The 17075-nt window shown below is 36.2% G+C and overlaps 1 protein-coding gene across 2 annotated transcripts in view; it reads right to left on the bottom strand.

Annotated features, from left to right (window-relative positions):
- Positions 1-257: 257 nt before the first annotated feature.
- Positions 258-17075, bottom strand: part of Polr2K (DNA-directed RNA polymerases I, II, and III subunit Rpb12) — a 39640-nt gene continuing 22822 nt past the window's right edge. For both annotated transcript variants that reach the window (XM_067154985.2, XM_067154986.2), the window contains exons 2-3: positions 14340-14403; positions 258-765 (exon numbers count right to left, since the gene is read on the bottom strand). In XM_067154985.2, the coding sequence (XP_067011086.1) occupies positions 650-765; positions 14340-14391 (168 nt within the window). In that variant the 5' untranslated portion in view covers positions 14392-14403 and the 3' untranslated portion in view covers positions 258-649. The remainder of the gene's footprint in view (positions 766-14339; positions 14404-17075) is intronic.

Consider the following 17075-nt stretch of genomic DNA (forward strand, 5'->3'; position numbering starts at 1 on the left):
TAGAGTCACGAAAAAATGATTTTTAGCTTTCAATACATAATATATGTATACTACAGAAAGTGTATCACAGATAATGTTGGTATGAATACATTATTCACTTCTGGCATGGTAATAATAATTTCAGGGAACTAAATACCTAAATATTCATACAAACACAACAAAGAAAAAATCCCCTTAAGTTCCAGGAGGTAAAGGTTGCATTTAGTCTGCTCATGTAGTGGGAGTGTGTGATATGGTCAATAACAACAGACACATCATGCAGTTGGATAAACAAAATATTTTACAATTACACAAATTTTAATACAATCCAGACTACCAAAACTACAGGAAGAAACAAATTTTACACATTCATTTTTTTCCTTTTTCTTTCCTGATGCCACTTTAAATCAGAAATTCAAATATCCTAATTTTTAATAGTATTGTATACAAGTCATATAGTCCTACACATCACAAAAGATTATCATTATATATTTCTTTTTGAAAAGTCTCATGTAACTAATGTTGCTTGTTTTAGTGACACACACAAGTGTATTCACAGCAACTTGAGGTGCAATGTTTCTTGTAACTTAGGTTAAAAGATGTTAATGACTTTCACTAGAAAACCAAGTTTATAGGCCATTTAATAAAGTTCTGGAGACAGTTTTCAACTTCAACGAGCATCGAACACGACCAATCGTTTTGTCCTCTTCTTGTACATGATACGGTAGCCACATTCACGACATCTGATGGGATCTCGAGCCCTGATCTCATTCTCGTGGTGACACTCTATAGAGAGAAAGCAAAATAAAAAATCAATAAACTGATAAGATTCGGATACCAGAAAAATTCCCAGAACAATGTACAACAACTATAATTAATCCAATTCATAAGAAAGGTGAAAGAAGTAATCCAGACAACTATAGAGGTATTTCCATCCTTGACTGCACATATAAGATTTTCTTTAAGATACTATATAATCGGAACAACTTGATCAAGAGTTAGGTGAATACCACAGAGGCTTCAGACCTTGGAGAAGTTGCTCTGAACAAATAATAACTTCGAAGCTAGTCATGGCATATTAAATAAAACAAAACAAGCCCCTTTTAATAAGGTTTATAGATTTCAAGAAAGCTGATGACTCCATCTACAGACCATCATCATTAAAAAATGTAAGACATTTCAGACTTCATCTAAAGCTAATCAAATTGATTGAACTTACTCTAAATAATACAATTTATAAAATTAAGTTCAGAGGAGAACTTTCTGAACCATTCTTGGTAACAACTGGTTTAAGACAGGGTGACGGATTGTCACCTCGTCGTTTTAACCATGCACTAGAGTTACGTTATGAGGGAATGGTACAAGAACAACTCAAAAAAAGGATAACCAAGAAGGATAACATACATTTGAACTGTCTAGGAATTGCTGACGATCTAGCTCTTCTGGCCAATGTTATTCAGGAAACAAAACAACCAATAAAATCTTTACAAGAAATAGCTCAAAATATTGGTTTGAAAATTTCATTTGGAAAAAAAAAATAATAATAAACCCAGAAATTATGCTAACTCAACTTCAGCTTGCAAACAAAATTAAGCGGGGAGACCAAGAAATAAAAAAAATGTAAAAAAATTAAATATTTAGGTGAATTAATCACATACAACCTGAACGAGAAACCAGCATGGCAAAATAGAATAGATAAACTGGTTACAGCACAGCACGGCACAAAGAATACATATAATAAAAAGTCTCTCTGAATAGCAACCAAACTGAAACACTACAAAACAGTCACTCAGCCACAAATTACAAATGCATGTGAAGTATTATTCAAAACACCAAACACAGCTGCAATAGATACAGTACTGAAGTTAGAAAGGAGAATAGTGAGAACCTGTTTAAATAAAAATTATCAAGTTAATGGAGTCTGGAGACTAGCTTCCAACGAAAGAGTTTGTCAAGAAATAGAACCTGTGACTAGTACAAGGAAAAAGGAACTAATATAATGAATATCATTCTTAGGGCATCTAATATGGTCACCAGAAAATAGAATCGGTAGAAAAATGAAAGAAAAATTATGGAAGAGTATGAGTAAGAATAATATTAGATGGATCACAAAACTTAAAAGAAGACATGAGAGAGTTACATACTACAATACAAGATTTAAAATACAAAACAAATACACTCAAGATATTGAAAGATAAACACATTAGACTACAGACGATCAACAAGCGGAGAATAGGAAGAGTGATTCCAGAAGCAGAAAGAAAATTACGTTCAGAAACGATGAAACAGTATTGGGCTGACAGAAAGAAGAAAATCCTCTATAAACCTGACTAAAGAAGTTCTATGTTGGCTATAAAATAAAAATGAAATAAATAAACAAACATTTTAGTAAAGCTAGCAAGAAAAGCTGTAGATGAAAGAGAAAGCTTAGTTTACCATAGGCAAGGGATATAAAGGGCCCAGCCCCATGGTGTAGGGGTAGCGTGCCTGCCTCTTACCCGAAGGCCCCGGGTTCGATTCCCGGCCAGGTCAGGGATTTTTACCTAGACTTGAGGGCTGGTTCGAGGTCCACTCAGCCTACGTGATTAGAATTGAGGAGCTATCTGACGGTGAGATAGCGGCCCTGGTCTCGAAAGCCAAGAATAATGCTGAGAGGATTCGTTGTGCTGCAGGCCTACGGGCTGAGCAGCGGTCGCTTGGTAGGCCAAGGCCCTTCAAGGGGTGTAGTGCCATGGGGTTTGGTTTAAGGGGTATGAAGGGGGGGGAAATCCATCACGAAATGAAGAAACATGTCAGACTGTAATAATAAAGTTATCATGCCTGACAGAAAAAATTATCAACAGCATTCCACAGCAATAACTAATCTGGTTTAAAATATTCAATGCATAACAGACAAAGTATTTGGAAGGGACTAGATCAGGTTTCAACAATCAACCATTGAAGTTGCTATTGCAAATCAGTCTGCCAATCCCACTGGAATGCATGCACCAACCGACTATGGGTGATATTTTCACACCAATCATAACAGGGACTGGCTGCATAAGGAATGGTATTACTTACAGTAGCATCGCTCATACCTCGGTCACTTTCATATTGTCAAAGCCAAGGATGAGACTGAGACAGGTCAATGAAAGTAACAAATCGCTCTAGCCCATACCACAAGACATAGCGCACTGTAAACACTACATCTTGCCAGCAAGGGCTCGCTAACAAAGAAAGAATTGTAAAACTTCAAAGAGCATACAAAATTACATGGAACAGATACAATAAAATAACTATATCAAAAATGTTTTATATAGCAAGGACTGGCTGAGCTTTAACCCTACAAGTGTCAAGAGTCGAATTTTCTACTCTTCCGTTTGCGTTGTTGTGCCAGGCCCGAAAAAATTGACCCTGGCTACGTGCGTGTTTTCAGACATCTTCTTTTCGCAATTCTTGGAAGCAGATGGTGACGAGGAAGTTTCGTGATTGTGTTCAGTTAAGCTCGTACTCTAATAGGATATGCATTTCTGTTGTATTTACTCGGTGAGGGTGAAGATGCGTGGGCCATGTGGTCATTGTAAACAGATATGACTGACCAAATTGAAAACATTGCAGGAGATCTTGAAAGAATAAGTAGTTTACTGGAAGATGAGAGTGATTTTAGTGATGTACAAGACGGTGAAATTAATAGCAGTGATTCTGAAGAAGATGATAACAGCATACATGATTTTAGGGATGGTGGAGGTGATTTTTTGTTTTAAGAGGAAGTACAACGAGGTAAACGTCCTCTCTGAACAAATTAGTGGAAAACAAATTTAAAATAAAAAACAAAATGATTTATTCAACAAAGGAATTTGGAAACGCAGTACAAAATTTTAAAAAAAATTATAGAATTAGGCCAAAAAAATTACTAACGAATCAAAAGGGAACCTGCGTTCCCTGACTTGTAATTTATATACCCTTGATAAGTCCACTCTCGCACATAAAGCGGATTACATACGGATGACGAGATCAGCAGTAGTCGCGTCATCGGCTAGTATGCGGACGAGTGTTTCCTGCAGGCTGAGGCTCCGTTGCCACGGTGAAGTCGGCACCACAAGAACACACTGGGGGGGATGGGGTCTCCCCTCTTTAGGAGATAAGAGTGCGTAGATCGTAAATGACCTATTTTAGGGACGTCCGAACATTTGAACACCCTGATGATGAAGATGATCATATACCACTGCTGGAATGCCTCCATCGTATTATTAATTGTAATCCAGTTGATTCCATCAGTGATACAATCAGTCATTCAGTTGTCTCATGGCAGAAAGTTAGTGGACCACAGCCTGTAAAAATGGTATCGATTTTATGCCAAGAAAAACTGGCTTCCAAGCTAACATCCCAGAAATTCAATATGATCTCTTTTTACCTGAAGAATTGTTGGGGATAATAGCTAGTGAAACAAATCATTATGCTGCTGAATTCTTAGAACAGCATTCAGAATGAAAATGTTCAAATCTGTAGATAAGGAAAAACTAAAAAGGTGGTTAGGCATTTTTTAAATTATGGGTTTAAATCCAAAAGAAAAAAAAAAAAAAGGATGAAAAGAAACACTGGGGCAATATACTTTCCCAGTATATGCCATTCTTTTCAAATGCAATGTTTAGGAATGACTTCCAATTAATTAACAGAGTGGTACCTTTGAATTCAAATGCCACAGCAGTTCCAAGGATGAACCTGGGTATGATTCTTGGTACAAGGTGAGACCATTGCTAGACTTCCTAAATTCTTTGTGGAAGAAATTGTATATTCCTGCACAGGAAGTCTCACTAGAGGATTCCTTGATTGGAATGAAAAATAGAGTTGCTTTCATACAGAACATGCCAAACAAGAAACATACTCAATATTGAATTTTCACAACCGCATTGTAATTGAAACTGACTTTCAACCTATTAGGTCGTGTTATGTACATTTAGTACATGTTGAAGAGATGTTAAGTACAGAACAAAAATGGCCAACCGGACACCAGTGGGATCCGATTTCACGTCAGGAGGTTGTGGGTTCGGATCCCACTGGTGTCCGGTTGGCCATTTTTGTTCTGTACTGAACATCTCTTCAACACGTACTAAATGTACATAACACGACCTAACAGGTTGAAAGTCAGTTTCGATAAGAAACATACTCGATTTGGCATCAAACAGTTTGAACTGTGTTGCATACTGAGCTGTACAATGGCAAGTACTTTTTTTTGCCTCAGTTGACCCAGACAGCATGGCACAGAAAGTAGTTACCATTTGTTTACTGATAATTTCTATACAAAGTGTCAGTTGGCAGATGTTCTCCATCAGAAAGGGGTCATGCTCACAGGAACAGTCCGAGCAAATTCTAAGGGCCTTCCTAAAGAGCTCATGAAGACAATACTGCAAGTTGGTGATGTCCTCTATTATAGAAAGGGGGAGGTGCTAGCTTGTTGATTCAAAGAGAAGAAATCCAGAAAGCCTGTCATGCTGAAACTGTGTTGGTAAAGGCAAAAAATGGTAAGGAGGTATCCAAACCATTGCATACTGCCAAACACTACAATAAACACATGGGTGGAGTAGACCTGAAGGACCAGAAGGTGCATCATGTAGCTGCAAAACATGCTACAAGGAGATGCTGGAGAAAAATCCTTCAAAATGCTTGACATGACAATGCTAAATTCATACATTGCCTACTGTGACAACAGACATCTGCCTCCAAATGAATCGTCACGACTACATTGTTGAAGTAGTGGGGACACTGGCAAAGAAACAAACCCCAGCTAGGCCTAATATTCCTCCAAAGCCATCACCTGGACCGTCTGGAGACAGTACCATTACTATGCGAAATTGCTTGCACGTCAAGAGCGAAAGTGGTCCAACAAGAAAGAGGGGAAGATCATCACACTGGTGTCCAGGGAGCTATGAGAAGTGTTGGGGACATGTAGAGCACTATCACAGATCCAAAGGACTTAAAAGTTGCCATGTGACTAAAGGCTAGGGACCTAAAAATTGTTGAATCTCTATGTAGTGTTCAATTCGAATGTTCTTCAGTGTTCAGGACACAGGTACACACTTAGAAGCCTGAAACATTGTGTGATGTTAGTTCATGATATTTTCAACAAATTGTATATTACAAAAGTTACTTACTAGGCATTTTTTTTCACAAAAACACCTCAAACTTTGAATCTAAAAATAAAAAATAAATTTAAAAAGAAGACTTCTGTCAAAATGTTTTGAAATAGGCTATATAACTTGTATTGATGTTGCAAATAATGCACTATGCTGTATCATTTATAAAAATGTGTCCATTAAAAGTGATTAAAATGAATTATTATTCCAACAAGTAATTTTCTACATTATTTGCCTGGCACTACAGACTATACTGCATGGCACTTGTAGGGTCAAATGAAAGAGTTCAAGGCAATAAAGTGCAACAAATATTCAGCTTTTGCAGAACACATTTATAACAATAATCATAACTTTTTAGGAATCGAAGAGGACATGAAATTAATTGTTAAATGTAATTATGGATTTGAAATAAATACCCGCAAAAACATGGAGATATTCCTGGCACAGATAACGGAAGCTGATAAAATTTTAAATGAAACAGTCGCAAGCAACATATTGTTCACAACCTTGAGGTGATGTATTATCATGTGCTTCCAGCATGCCCTGTACTTAAAGTTTAATGTTTGTCTAATACTAGAACAACAGCCGGAACACGCAAATAACCCAACCCTTCTTACGGTATCTCATAATATTTTTTACATCATTATTATTTTTTTAAATTTCTTTTATGTACTGTGTGCATACTTTTAAACTGGTTTTCTTTCTCTTTCTTATTTTACAGTTGATTTCAACAGGGGTCTATTTTAACCTTTAAAACTCAATGTGACAACACACTCATGTAAAATCAAATGTTTTAAAAATAATTTTACCACTGATGATGGACCTTAAGAGTCCGAAAACTGGTTTTAAAATAAAATTTTATGTGATGATACGACTGTACATGATTACCGTAATTATAAGTACTGTCATCAGCACTGTTAATAGCACGGCTTTGATATTTTATGATGATTATATCAAACAAGGCAAAATTATGACATTAAAACACAGTAGTTAAAACAGAAGCACTTTACGCATCTGAAACTATAATAATTGGTGGCAGATCTCAAATAAAGTTGATCAAAAAACAAGAAAGAAAAGTCCTCAGGAAAATCTTACACCAAAGTGCGAAAATGGAATTTGGATGAAAAGAAATCACATGAAATCTACCAAGTTACAGAAAAATCGCAGATACAATCAGGAAATGACGATTACAATGTTACGGTCACAAAAACACACACACAGAAATGCTGTCAATTGTGTATGTTATTTTATTTACAAATTATATACACATTACACACATATTAGTAAACCAACATTTTGAAAAAACACTTCTACGAAGAAGAAGAAGAAGAGGAAGAGGAAGAAGAAGACTGCTACATTAACATGTCAACCGATCACCAACATAACAAAATCACAACGTAAGTTCACATACTTGACTAACAACTTTCACTAGCAACTCTTGCTAACAACTCAACTACAACTCCCAAGACTGCCTCTTTATATACATTGCCCGGTCAGACTTCTAGAAAAGTATGACGTGTTTTCTCGTGATTTGTAGAGTCTCCAATAACCTATGTACAATGAATGGAATTTTCTATACAACTCTAGTGACAAGATGTGTTGTTCTGGATTCTTACCGTGTGTTGCACAACATTTCACTGGATTTATACATCATATTTACAGGTAATAATAAATTATATACTATTAATTACGTGTTCTTACATTAAGTCAAGTCACATTAATATACATACAGCAGACGTGTCATGACATAACCTCACATGTTTTGTTACACAAATAATACGATCACGATTTATGCCAAATAAAGCCTGAACATAACTACATAAATAATAATAATAATAATAGATGTAAACAACTTCTTAACCGCACCTCACGTCATAACTTAATAATACCACCACCACCTACTAATTGAGCTCGATATTTCTACTATTTACCCATGGGTTAGAGAATTCTTTCCATGTTACACTAGTCCATTACACTTGCATCAACTTATATAGAATGGACATAAGAGGCTCACAAAGAAAATTTTAAACTTAGCCTTATCAATGAAAAATCACAATCATTGGCTAAAAGAGTTCAGTGAAGACCTAAATGAAATTGGCATTAATGAAGAAAGCATTCAAGATAGAATAAAATTCAGAATCCTAATTCACAAATACAAATTTTCTGTAAAGCCCACCCAAATAAATACAGAATGGACTGAACAACGTAGAAAGGAACACAGCGAGCGGAAGAAGAGATGTTGGGAAGAGAAGAAGAGAAACCAAAAAAGTGCTAATAAATTCAAACATGCTCCATAGTTGGGCATAACTAATCAAGAAGAAAAGGGCTTTGAAAATACCGTACAAAAGTAAAGTCTTAGCAGTTTCCAGTAAGTCGCACTGTACAGTGATAGTAACTAGCCATGAGCTGTACATATCTGGAACAACTATTGTTCAGCAGCTGTAATTTGCATGTGTGTTGTGATGTTGAGATGACAATATTATGAGCAGCTTGACAACCTCTGTTCTGCCAGAGAAGTTCCCCACGCTACCTGCTAGGATGTGGAACGCAGCCACAGTGAATTTTAAAATCTGTAGTCTGGTGCTTTGTGCGGACAAGTTAACTACTGAAGTTGCAAGATATTAGTATCATTCCATATTGACACTTTTTACTTTACACTAGAAACATTTTTATTATATTGTCCTGTTCAATACATGTATCCACCTTTTGATGGAGTGATTTTTAATCAAACATGTTTTGGCTCATTTTGAGCCATCTTCAATGAAACAATTATTAAAAAGTACATGAATTGACGTTGAAAGATTATAATTCTTCCTCCTTGGTTTTAATGATACTCTTTCAACATCAATTCATGTACCTTTTAATATTTTTTCACTGAAGAAGGCTCAAAATGTTTGATTAAAAATCACTCCATCAAAAGATGGATACATGCATCGAACAGGAGGATGTATAAAGACTTTTCTATTGTAAAGTAGATATTGAAGAGCGTAACTTCTTACTGGAATAATTTTCGAGAATGGAACAGCAACACTGAAATTGTTAAAGAAAAGTTTTGGAACACATTTCCAAATAAACCTTTGCCACATCGAGAAGTGGTCCACACCTTGATAAAATTTAGAGAAACTGGAGTTTTATTTGATGCAGCACGATGTGAGAGACCTCGTCTTAACAGAAGATAAAATTGTGAAAGTTTGGACAAATTGTTGCAGAGTCCTTCTAAATCAAGTAAAAAACTGTCTCAAGACCAATGCATCAATACCTGCAGCTCATAGAACTGTGAACTGAATATTTCGGTCTACATGCAAAGAAATGTCAACTCGTGAATTTAAAGTGCCAGATCATGACAACAGAGTTTATTACCAATGGTTTCAGAATTTCATTAGCAAAGAAATATTGAAATGTTAAAATTCTGTGTTTTATACAGAGGAAGCTTGGTTTTACCTCAAAAGCAGTGCTCATTCTCTCTCATAACCTGCTTAATGTGAGGTGGCATGCGACTGCCTTGACGTGCTATTGTGAGCCTTGCATACAAATTGCTCGCTGCGGAGAGAATACTCGAGGGCACTGTATTATTTAACACAGGAACTCCGTCCAATCCAAAATTTATTTTCTGTTTTTACAGGTTTGCGGTATATAGGAGGCCCAGTTAAGGCAGGTTTTGCTGTAATGATATCTGCAAATAATCATACATCATCCAAGCTGCTGCTTCAACTCCAAAGTGTAGGCTGAAGAAAATGCATTAAAAAAATATATGTAACTATATCAATTACAGTATTTCCACTCATATTGATTTACCTGAGAATGTTTATAAACAATCAGGTCACATGATTTTTATTGAGAGTAAATTGTCCGCTCCCCTTATAAATATCCCAGCCCCAGTTTTGAAGCCAGTGATTTAAACAATCATAGAATTAACAACAGAGTTTAACCAATTGGAGACGAAAGACAGGCACTGCCCGTCCTCGGCTCCTAATTGCCGTAATTACAAAAGGTGGACGGGCGCCCATCCGCCATTTAGATCTCAAATTTCTTACTCATAAATATAGATAGCACTGATTATTAATATCTGTAGTGTGTATTGAAGTGTTTGGAAGTCCCTTGACCACTATCAATTATTTCATGTATTTTCTTAATCTTTGGTGGATATCTTTTCAGATACGCGTGTGGTTTGTTTATATTGTGATCATGGTGGTGCCAAGGCCTGAAGGCAATAAAGTCTATCGAATCTGGTGAATTTCTTGAGAGGGTGAACAAAGTTCTAAAGGAAAGTGATTGTGATATAAATGATGAGGAATCCAGTAAAGGTAATTTTGATGACAATTTGAGTGAAAGCAGTGAAGATAGTGAGGAGTGTGTAAATGAAAACGATGTATGCGCGAGTGATTGGGCCTGGATTCACGAGCCAAATAATCCAATAAAATTCCATTTCAACAGTGAATGCTGAGTCAATCCATTAATTTCTCGACAACTGCTTGAATCTGGAACAGAGTTAGATGCACTGTACTTAGTCAATTCTTGAGCGATGATTTCTGGATGGAGATCGTAAACGAAACTGATAAATATGCACACAATCCATTTCTGGATTGTAAAGATTGTGGTAATACATAGAAAGATGTATCTGTACATGAAATGAAGGCTTATTTCACTGAATACAAAAATAATGTAAATGATTTCTGGAGCACAAAGAAAAGTTTTATATTCCAGTGCACAAAGTGCCTTGTTCCTCTTCATTTGGAAAACTTTCAAAACATACCACCCAAAGAAAAACTTTGGATGCCTCTGAAATGTTTTATTCGGTTTAGCCACACAAAACCTATTTTTAAGTTAGGAAAAAAAAAAGGTAAATATTCCAGTGTTCTGATCCTTACATTAGAATTAAGCTAAGCTAAGAAATATTCAGTCACACAAGTCAAACAAGTTCGGAATTAATTCGGATTTCAATCAGTTAAGTGTGTTCAGCATCAGCTATTTAGAAAGAACAGGGCAGAGTAGGAAAGGTTACTTTCAGGAAAGAGAAACTGTGACCATCCTGTGTCAGGGAAGTGTGATGAATATGTAGAGTCTCTTCAGCATAGAAAAGCACCCAGTTTCACTAAAAAAAGATATTTGTTCGTGGCGTTGGCCTATGAAGATCTTTTGCCATTACTTTCACCATTTGGGAGGAACCTGTGTGTAAGTGGAATTGCGGAGGTATAGAGTATTGAATGTGAGGCAAGGAACATTAAGGATGACACAAACGCCCAGTCCCCAGGACAGGGATATTAATCAGTTACAATAAAAAACCCTTGACCCAGCCGGGAAACAAACCCGGAGCCACCGGGTGACAGGCAGACGCGTTGCCCCTTTACCGCAGGGCTGGAGGACAGTTTCCACTTTAAGGCCTATACAAACTTAAGCACTCCGAACAGTGATGATGGTCTGCCCGATTTAATAAGACCCAGTATTACCTCCTTCTCAAAGATACTGTTGTGTAGATGTGTGCAGAATGACTAAAAGCACACACATTCAGCATCTACCATAATGCATGTAAAAGAAAGTTCTGTTGTACAATGTTACTAGATTTGTAATCCTGTCTTGATCAGTCAGCTTATGAGAGAGAGGCCGCTGCACGACCATGCACCGAGACTAAACTAGATTTATTATGCTTTCCCCACAGGGGAGGGTAAAACCTGGTGTCTGCACATAACATACTCCAGTCAAATAACACCAAGGAGTCCACCCAACGTTTAACATCTCCATGTGACGGACAAATCAACATCGTCATGTATGATCAATGCAGACAGATCTGTAATCAGCCATTCCGGGTAAAGCGGGAATTCTACGGAAAAAATATTTGTTTATAAATATGTTCTATTTTCATGCAGTGAGTAGATAAAACTTCTAATTTAAGCATTCTGCTTAGATATTTTGAAAAATAATATATTTGATATGTTTTATTGCTAACAGACGCAGCTGGTTGTAGTTGGAAGTATATGGCCAGTTTTATTCACTGAAGTTGGAAGAACTTATTGACATGCAGTTCAACTGTTAACTCCATTATCAGGAACTTTACTGCTGATTTTATGTTTTGAGACTCTACACACTGAATTTCAGAGACCAAGGTGAGCAAATTTATTGATTAAATGTAAACCAGTAGTCAGATGTACATGGTGTAACATCTGTGACAAAAAAGAAGAAACTTTTTAAAAATACATCATTGAACTAAATTTGTTTTTGTCAAAGGTAGAAAATGTTGACTTTCTATTAAAATAATATCCGAGTTTAAATAAGAATATAATAGGCGTCACGGATGTTACATTTCTATCACCACTGATACATTTAGTTTAAAGCTGTCTAACTTTATGAACTATAATCCATGTTACACAACATATAACCGGGAAAATTCAGACAGATTTACATTATATTGCTGATGTGTAGAATTTGATTTTATTAAGTCACACAGTAAAATGAATTTAATTTTCTTTATTCCATCTATAATTTTTTAAATGATGAAATGTCCTTAAAATTAATGGTAGGTACACAGAAACATAAAATAACCTATAATTTAGTCTAAACTCATGTATTTTCTTGTAGATAATGCCACCTGCAAAGTCTGCTCCTAGAATGGCAAAAATGAGAGCTAAAATTAAATCTAAAAATCCATAGAGATGGGCTGCATATTTGGAGAAGGATAGGGGAAGGAATAGGTTAAAAAGGCAAATGTGAAAAAGACAAAATCCTTTTGAATTTGAGGAGAGAAAAGACTAGACTGAGGGTGCAGGAGTGGAGGAGGGAAAAACCAGAAGCAATAAATATTCTTCAACGAGCACACTTCGAAAAGTTGTCCACAACGCACGTAAGGCTTTGCCATTCAGCCCTTCAAAAAAACAGGCTGTTGTCAGGCAACTTTTAAAAGAAGCTTTCCCAAGTCCAACATCCACATTACGAAAGTTACAGTGTCTCACAGGGGACGATCATTCTGAAAATAAGATTTGGAAACAGTGAAATCATTTTTTGAAAATTATGACATCAGCTGGCAAACATCTGGCAAAAGAGACTGCGTTGCAGTAAAAGATGAAGTCACAGGGAAGAAGGAGAAAAGACAGAAACGCTACCTTGTAATGAATGATGCAGAAGCTTACCAACGATTCTTGGAGATACATCCTGAAGTAAGGATATCTCTTTCAAAATTCTTTGAAACACGTCCCAGACATGCGAGACCAGAAAGACAATCCCCACAATCTATATGTTTGTATTAAGCATGAAAATTTCAGATTTTTAGTTCATGCTATTTCTCGTTTCTGTCTTGATTATCAAGGAAATATTTTAACACCAAGGGCACTGCTACGGAAAATGTGCTGCAATATTTGTGAAGAGCGGGAGTGCCTGCATTTTTTATTTCGGAAGCAAAGTCTGCTTGTAGAAGTAGTATTTGTTAAGAAAAGTCTTTAAAGTCTTATTCATGTTATAATTACAAATTGGATAATGACCACACATTACCCTTTTTTTCAGTCCATGGTTTCTTCCATCCAATAAATAAAATAATTTGCTCTGATTTCTATTTAGAGGCCTAATAATTTATTACTGCATAACTGTGTTAATTATACAATGTAATATTAATATATCATGCATCATGTCAGATTTAACATCCGTGACATGAATAAAGCAGTTATAAAATCAATCCTTTTTCAATTTTTTAAATTAATATATCAGAATTAGGATCTTTAAAGCTTTCAGATCAACACAATGTGTGTAAAATGAATGCTGTCTAAGGCACTAACCTGAATTTTTAATTTTAGTTCATTGCCTGTAAGGTGAGTTCACAAATTCTGTAACATCCGTGACGGAACATTTGTTTCAGTTTCCGGAATAGTAATAAATTTTACTCAACATAGTTTCTTTTGTAGGGAGTTCATTAGCATTTACCGTGTTTCATGTTTAAAAAATTCGCAAAATGCATTTACAGTTTAATGTTAAGGGCTTTGAATTAGTAAAAATGTAACATCCGTGACAACTGGAATGGCTGTAATTTAATACAGGCTTCTGGCATGCAATCTAATGTTGTTTCCTTTTCTGCTGGCCAACATTCTGATGGTCAAAACTTTTTTCCAACAACAGAACTCAAACTGGCTAACCATGGCGTCAGACCACTGTTACACAATATGGCTGAATCCTGTGCTCTTTCAAAACAGCACAAGAACATTTTTTATTTCTATATAATCTAGATAGAACTAAATGTTTTGTTTAGCACATGAAACATTTAATTACCTCCACATGTGTACACCATTGGATGAACAATTTCCTTGGGTTGCTGCTCCATGTTGATTTATGCCTGAAACAAAAGTAAATGATTAGGCTAGACTTAGCTTCTAGTGAAGGGCAATCCAACCGCTAGCTACTTTGTATATCTCCAACAATAAAAACAAATTGTTCCTTACATCCTTAGACGAAACAGTTTTGTTACCTAGGAACACAAATCACGAGCGATAATCGGAGCATAACAGAAGTCACGAAAAGGATAGCAATGGCAAAGAGAGCCATCTGCTGGCCAACAAACATACTCGGAAGGCCTTTGCAAAAACCTCCCCATGGAGTGAGCTTCTGTATGGTTGCAAAAGGTGGAAATTAAGAGAGCAGGAAAAGAAAAAACTAGAGGCAACTGAAATGTGGACCTGGAGAAGAATGCAGAGGATAAGTTGGACGGCAATGAAGAGCAATACTGAGGTCCTCAGAGAGATAGGAGAAAAAAGGAATCTGATAACTGAAATTGAAAAACGGAATAAAATTTACTGGTGACATTCTGCAGCATGAGGAGTTCCTTTGTAACATCAGTGAAGGAAGAATTACTGGAAAAAGAGGAAGAGGACGACCCAGAGTGTCTTATATCAAGAGTCAGCTTCTGAGGATAAAGTGCAAGACAGTTTCTGCACTGGCATTTGTTTTAGGCATCCCAAGATTATCTTTGCAGTATCGTCCATCGATGTGGATGAATAATACATTTTGTGCATTATCTCTTGGTACTTCCTATAATGAAATTAAATTGCCAGCAAAGAACCACAAAGAATGAATGCCAACTGTAGCAACAGTAATACTGTACCCATCTGCCAAACCAAAAAAAGAGTCTTCCTGTTCTTTCCAAACATTTTGTCATGCGACTAGCAAGTGGCAGGGAACAGAAACCCGAAGTTCCAAAATTTTATAAATATTAACATGTTGTGAGAAGGGACTAGGAAAAGCCCAGGAGATGATGCAAGTAGGAAATATATTTGTTACACTTCCTCTAGCTGCACCCTAAAATTTCTTTAGGCAGGAAGAATGTCTGTATTCAACAAACACAGTATAATTAAAAAAAAAAAAAAAAAAACAGCCTCCCAGCTTGCCTAAGATTATTTTTAATGGAGACAGTTTTGTGAATGAGGTTGAAAAAACATTTTCTCTCTTTCATATCTGGGATATGATATTCAAGCAGGCAGAATGAATATACAGTCTAAACAACTCCAAAAGATTCATCAATTAACGGTCATTATAAACGATAGTCACACAAAAGGGTCTTTCTTTTTGTTGCTAAAAATACAATATCTAAGTTTTAGGCTGCATAGTTAATTAACAGAATAAGTTAAAATTTCAAAATACAGCATTTGTGGAGTGGAACAGAGAGGAAACAGTACGTACAGCAATAACATGTCAGCAGAATATAAAATAACTAGCTGATGTACCCGTGCTTTGCTACGGGATTCTCAGAATAGAATAGAATAGATTTATTTATCATCAACAGGTTATTTTCCCAATTAAAGATGATTCAATAAAACATAATATACAACAAATACACCTTAAGTAAATAACAATAATTTCCTAAAATAATAACCAAGTTCAAACTAAATCTAGAGACCTTTTTATATGCATATTTACAAAACCTTAAATAAAATAAAATAAATAATAAATAAATAAATAAAATGAAATCTCCTTAAATAATTGACATTATTAAACTACATGTAGTAACTTTTACTGACTTTGTGGTTTTCCTAACTGAAGTTAACATAGGTCATCACAAAAAACGTCAGTAGGAATGTAGCGATTAAAAGCAATGTTATCACATAAAATACTCGATCAAATGAAAAACTGCACATTTTCTCACTTTTAACGAACAGTACTATGGTGCCGATCTAACAGTCCAAACTTCCAGAGCTGAAATGACCAGGCCGCAGACAGCCGTGAACACTTCCGTTAAATATGCACACTTCTCATTCCAATCAGTGCCTCAGAGTAGGGACTGAATAGCTAGAATGCTATGATGAACCAGTGTGTTACGTACCAGTAGTATTGGAAAATTTATGAAACAGAGGAACGGCATACTAAAGAAGAAAGTTATCTAACTCCCCAGCTACTTCCCGCCAATATTCAGGCAGGCTCGGTAAGAGTGGGCGAGTTGGCCATATGGATAGGGGTGCGCATCTGTGAGCTTGCATCCGGGAGATAGTGGATTCGAACTCCACTGTCGGCAGCTCTGAAGATGGTATTCTGTAGTTTCCCATTTTCACACCAGGCAAATGCTGGGGCTGTACCTTAATTAAGGCCAAGGCCGCTTCCTTCACACTCATAGCCCTTTCCTATCCCATCGTCGCCATAAGACCTAACTGTGTTGGTGTGACGTAAGGCAAATTTAAAAAAAATACTCGGTACGCAGCAGTAATCCTATTTATCGGAGATGAGTGGCAACAGAATACAAAGCATATCACAACAAACAATGGTCAATGTAATGTTACTGTTGATCAATTTTCTGAGCTTTCTAAATTGTAGGCCTTCACATTTAGTTTTCTTTCGACTCTGTGATATTAGGCCATCTTATAGAATTATTTATAGTGTAGACTGTAGTTCCTTATTCTCCGACTTTATATACCGATTTTCATTAAATCCTGTTTACCCATTTTCTCTTGACTTGGCGCTGATAAGGACTTAGTCACAAAAATCCAAATTCATGAATATCTCTGATCATAGCCGGTATGG

The sequence above is a fragment of the Anabrus simplex genome, chromosome 10 (assembly GCF_040414725.1).
Source record: "Anabrus simplex isolate iqAnaSimp1 chromosome 10, ASM4041472v1, whole genome shotgun sequence".
NCBI classification, from domain to species: domain Eukaryota; kingdom Metazoa; phylum Arthropoda; class Insecta; order Orthoptera; family Tettigoniidae; genus Anabrus; species Anabrus simplex.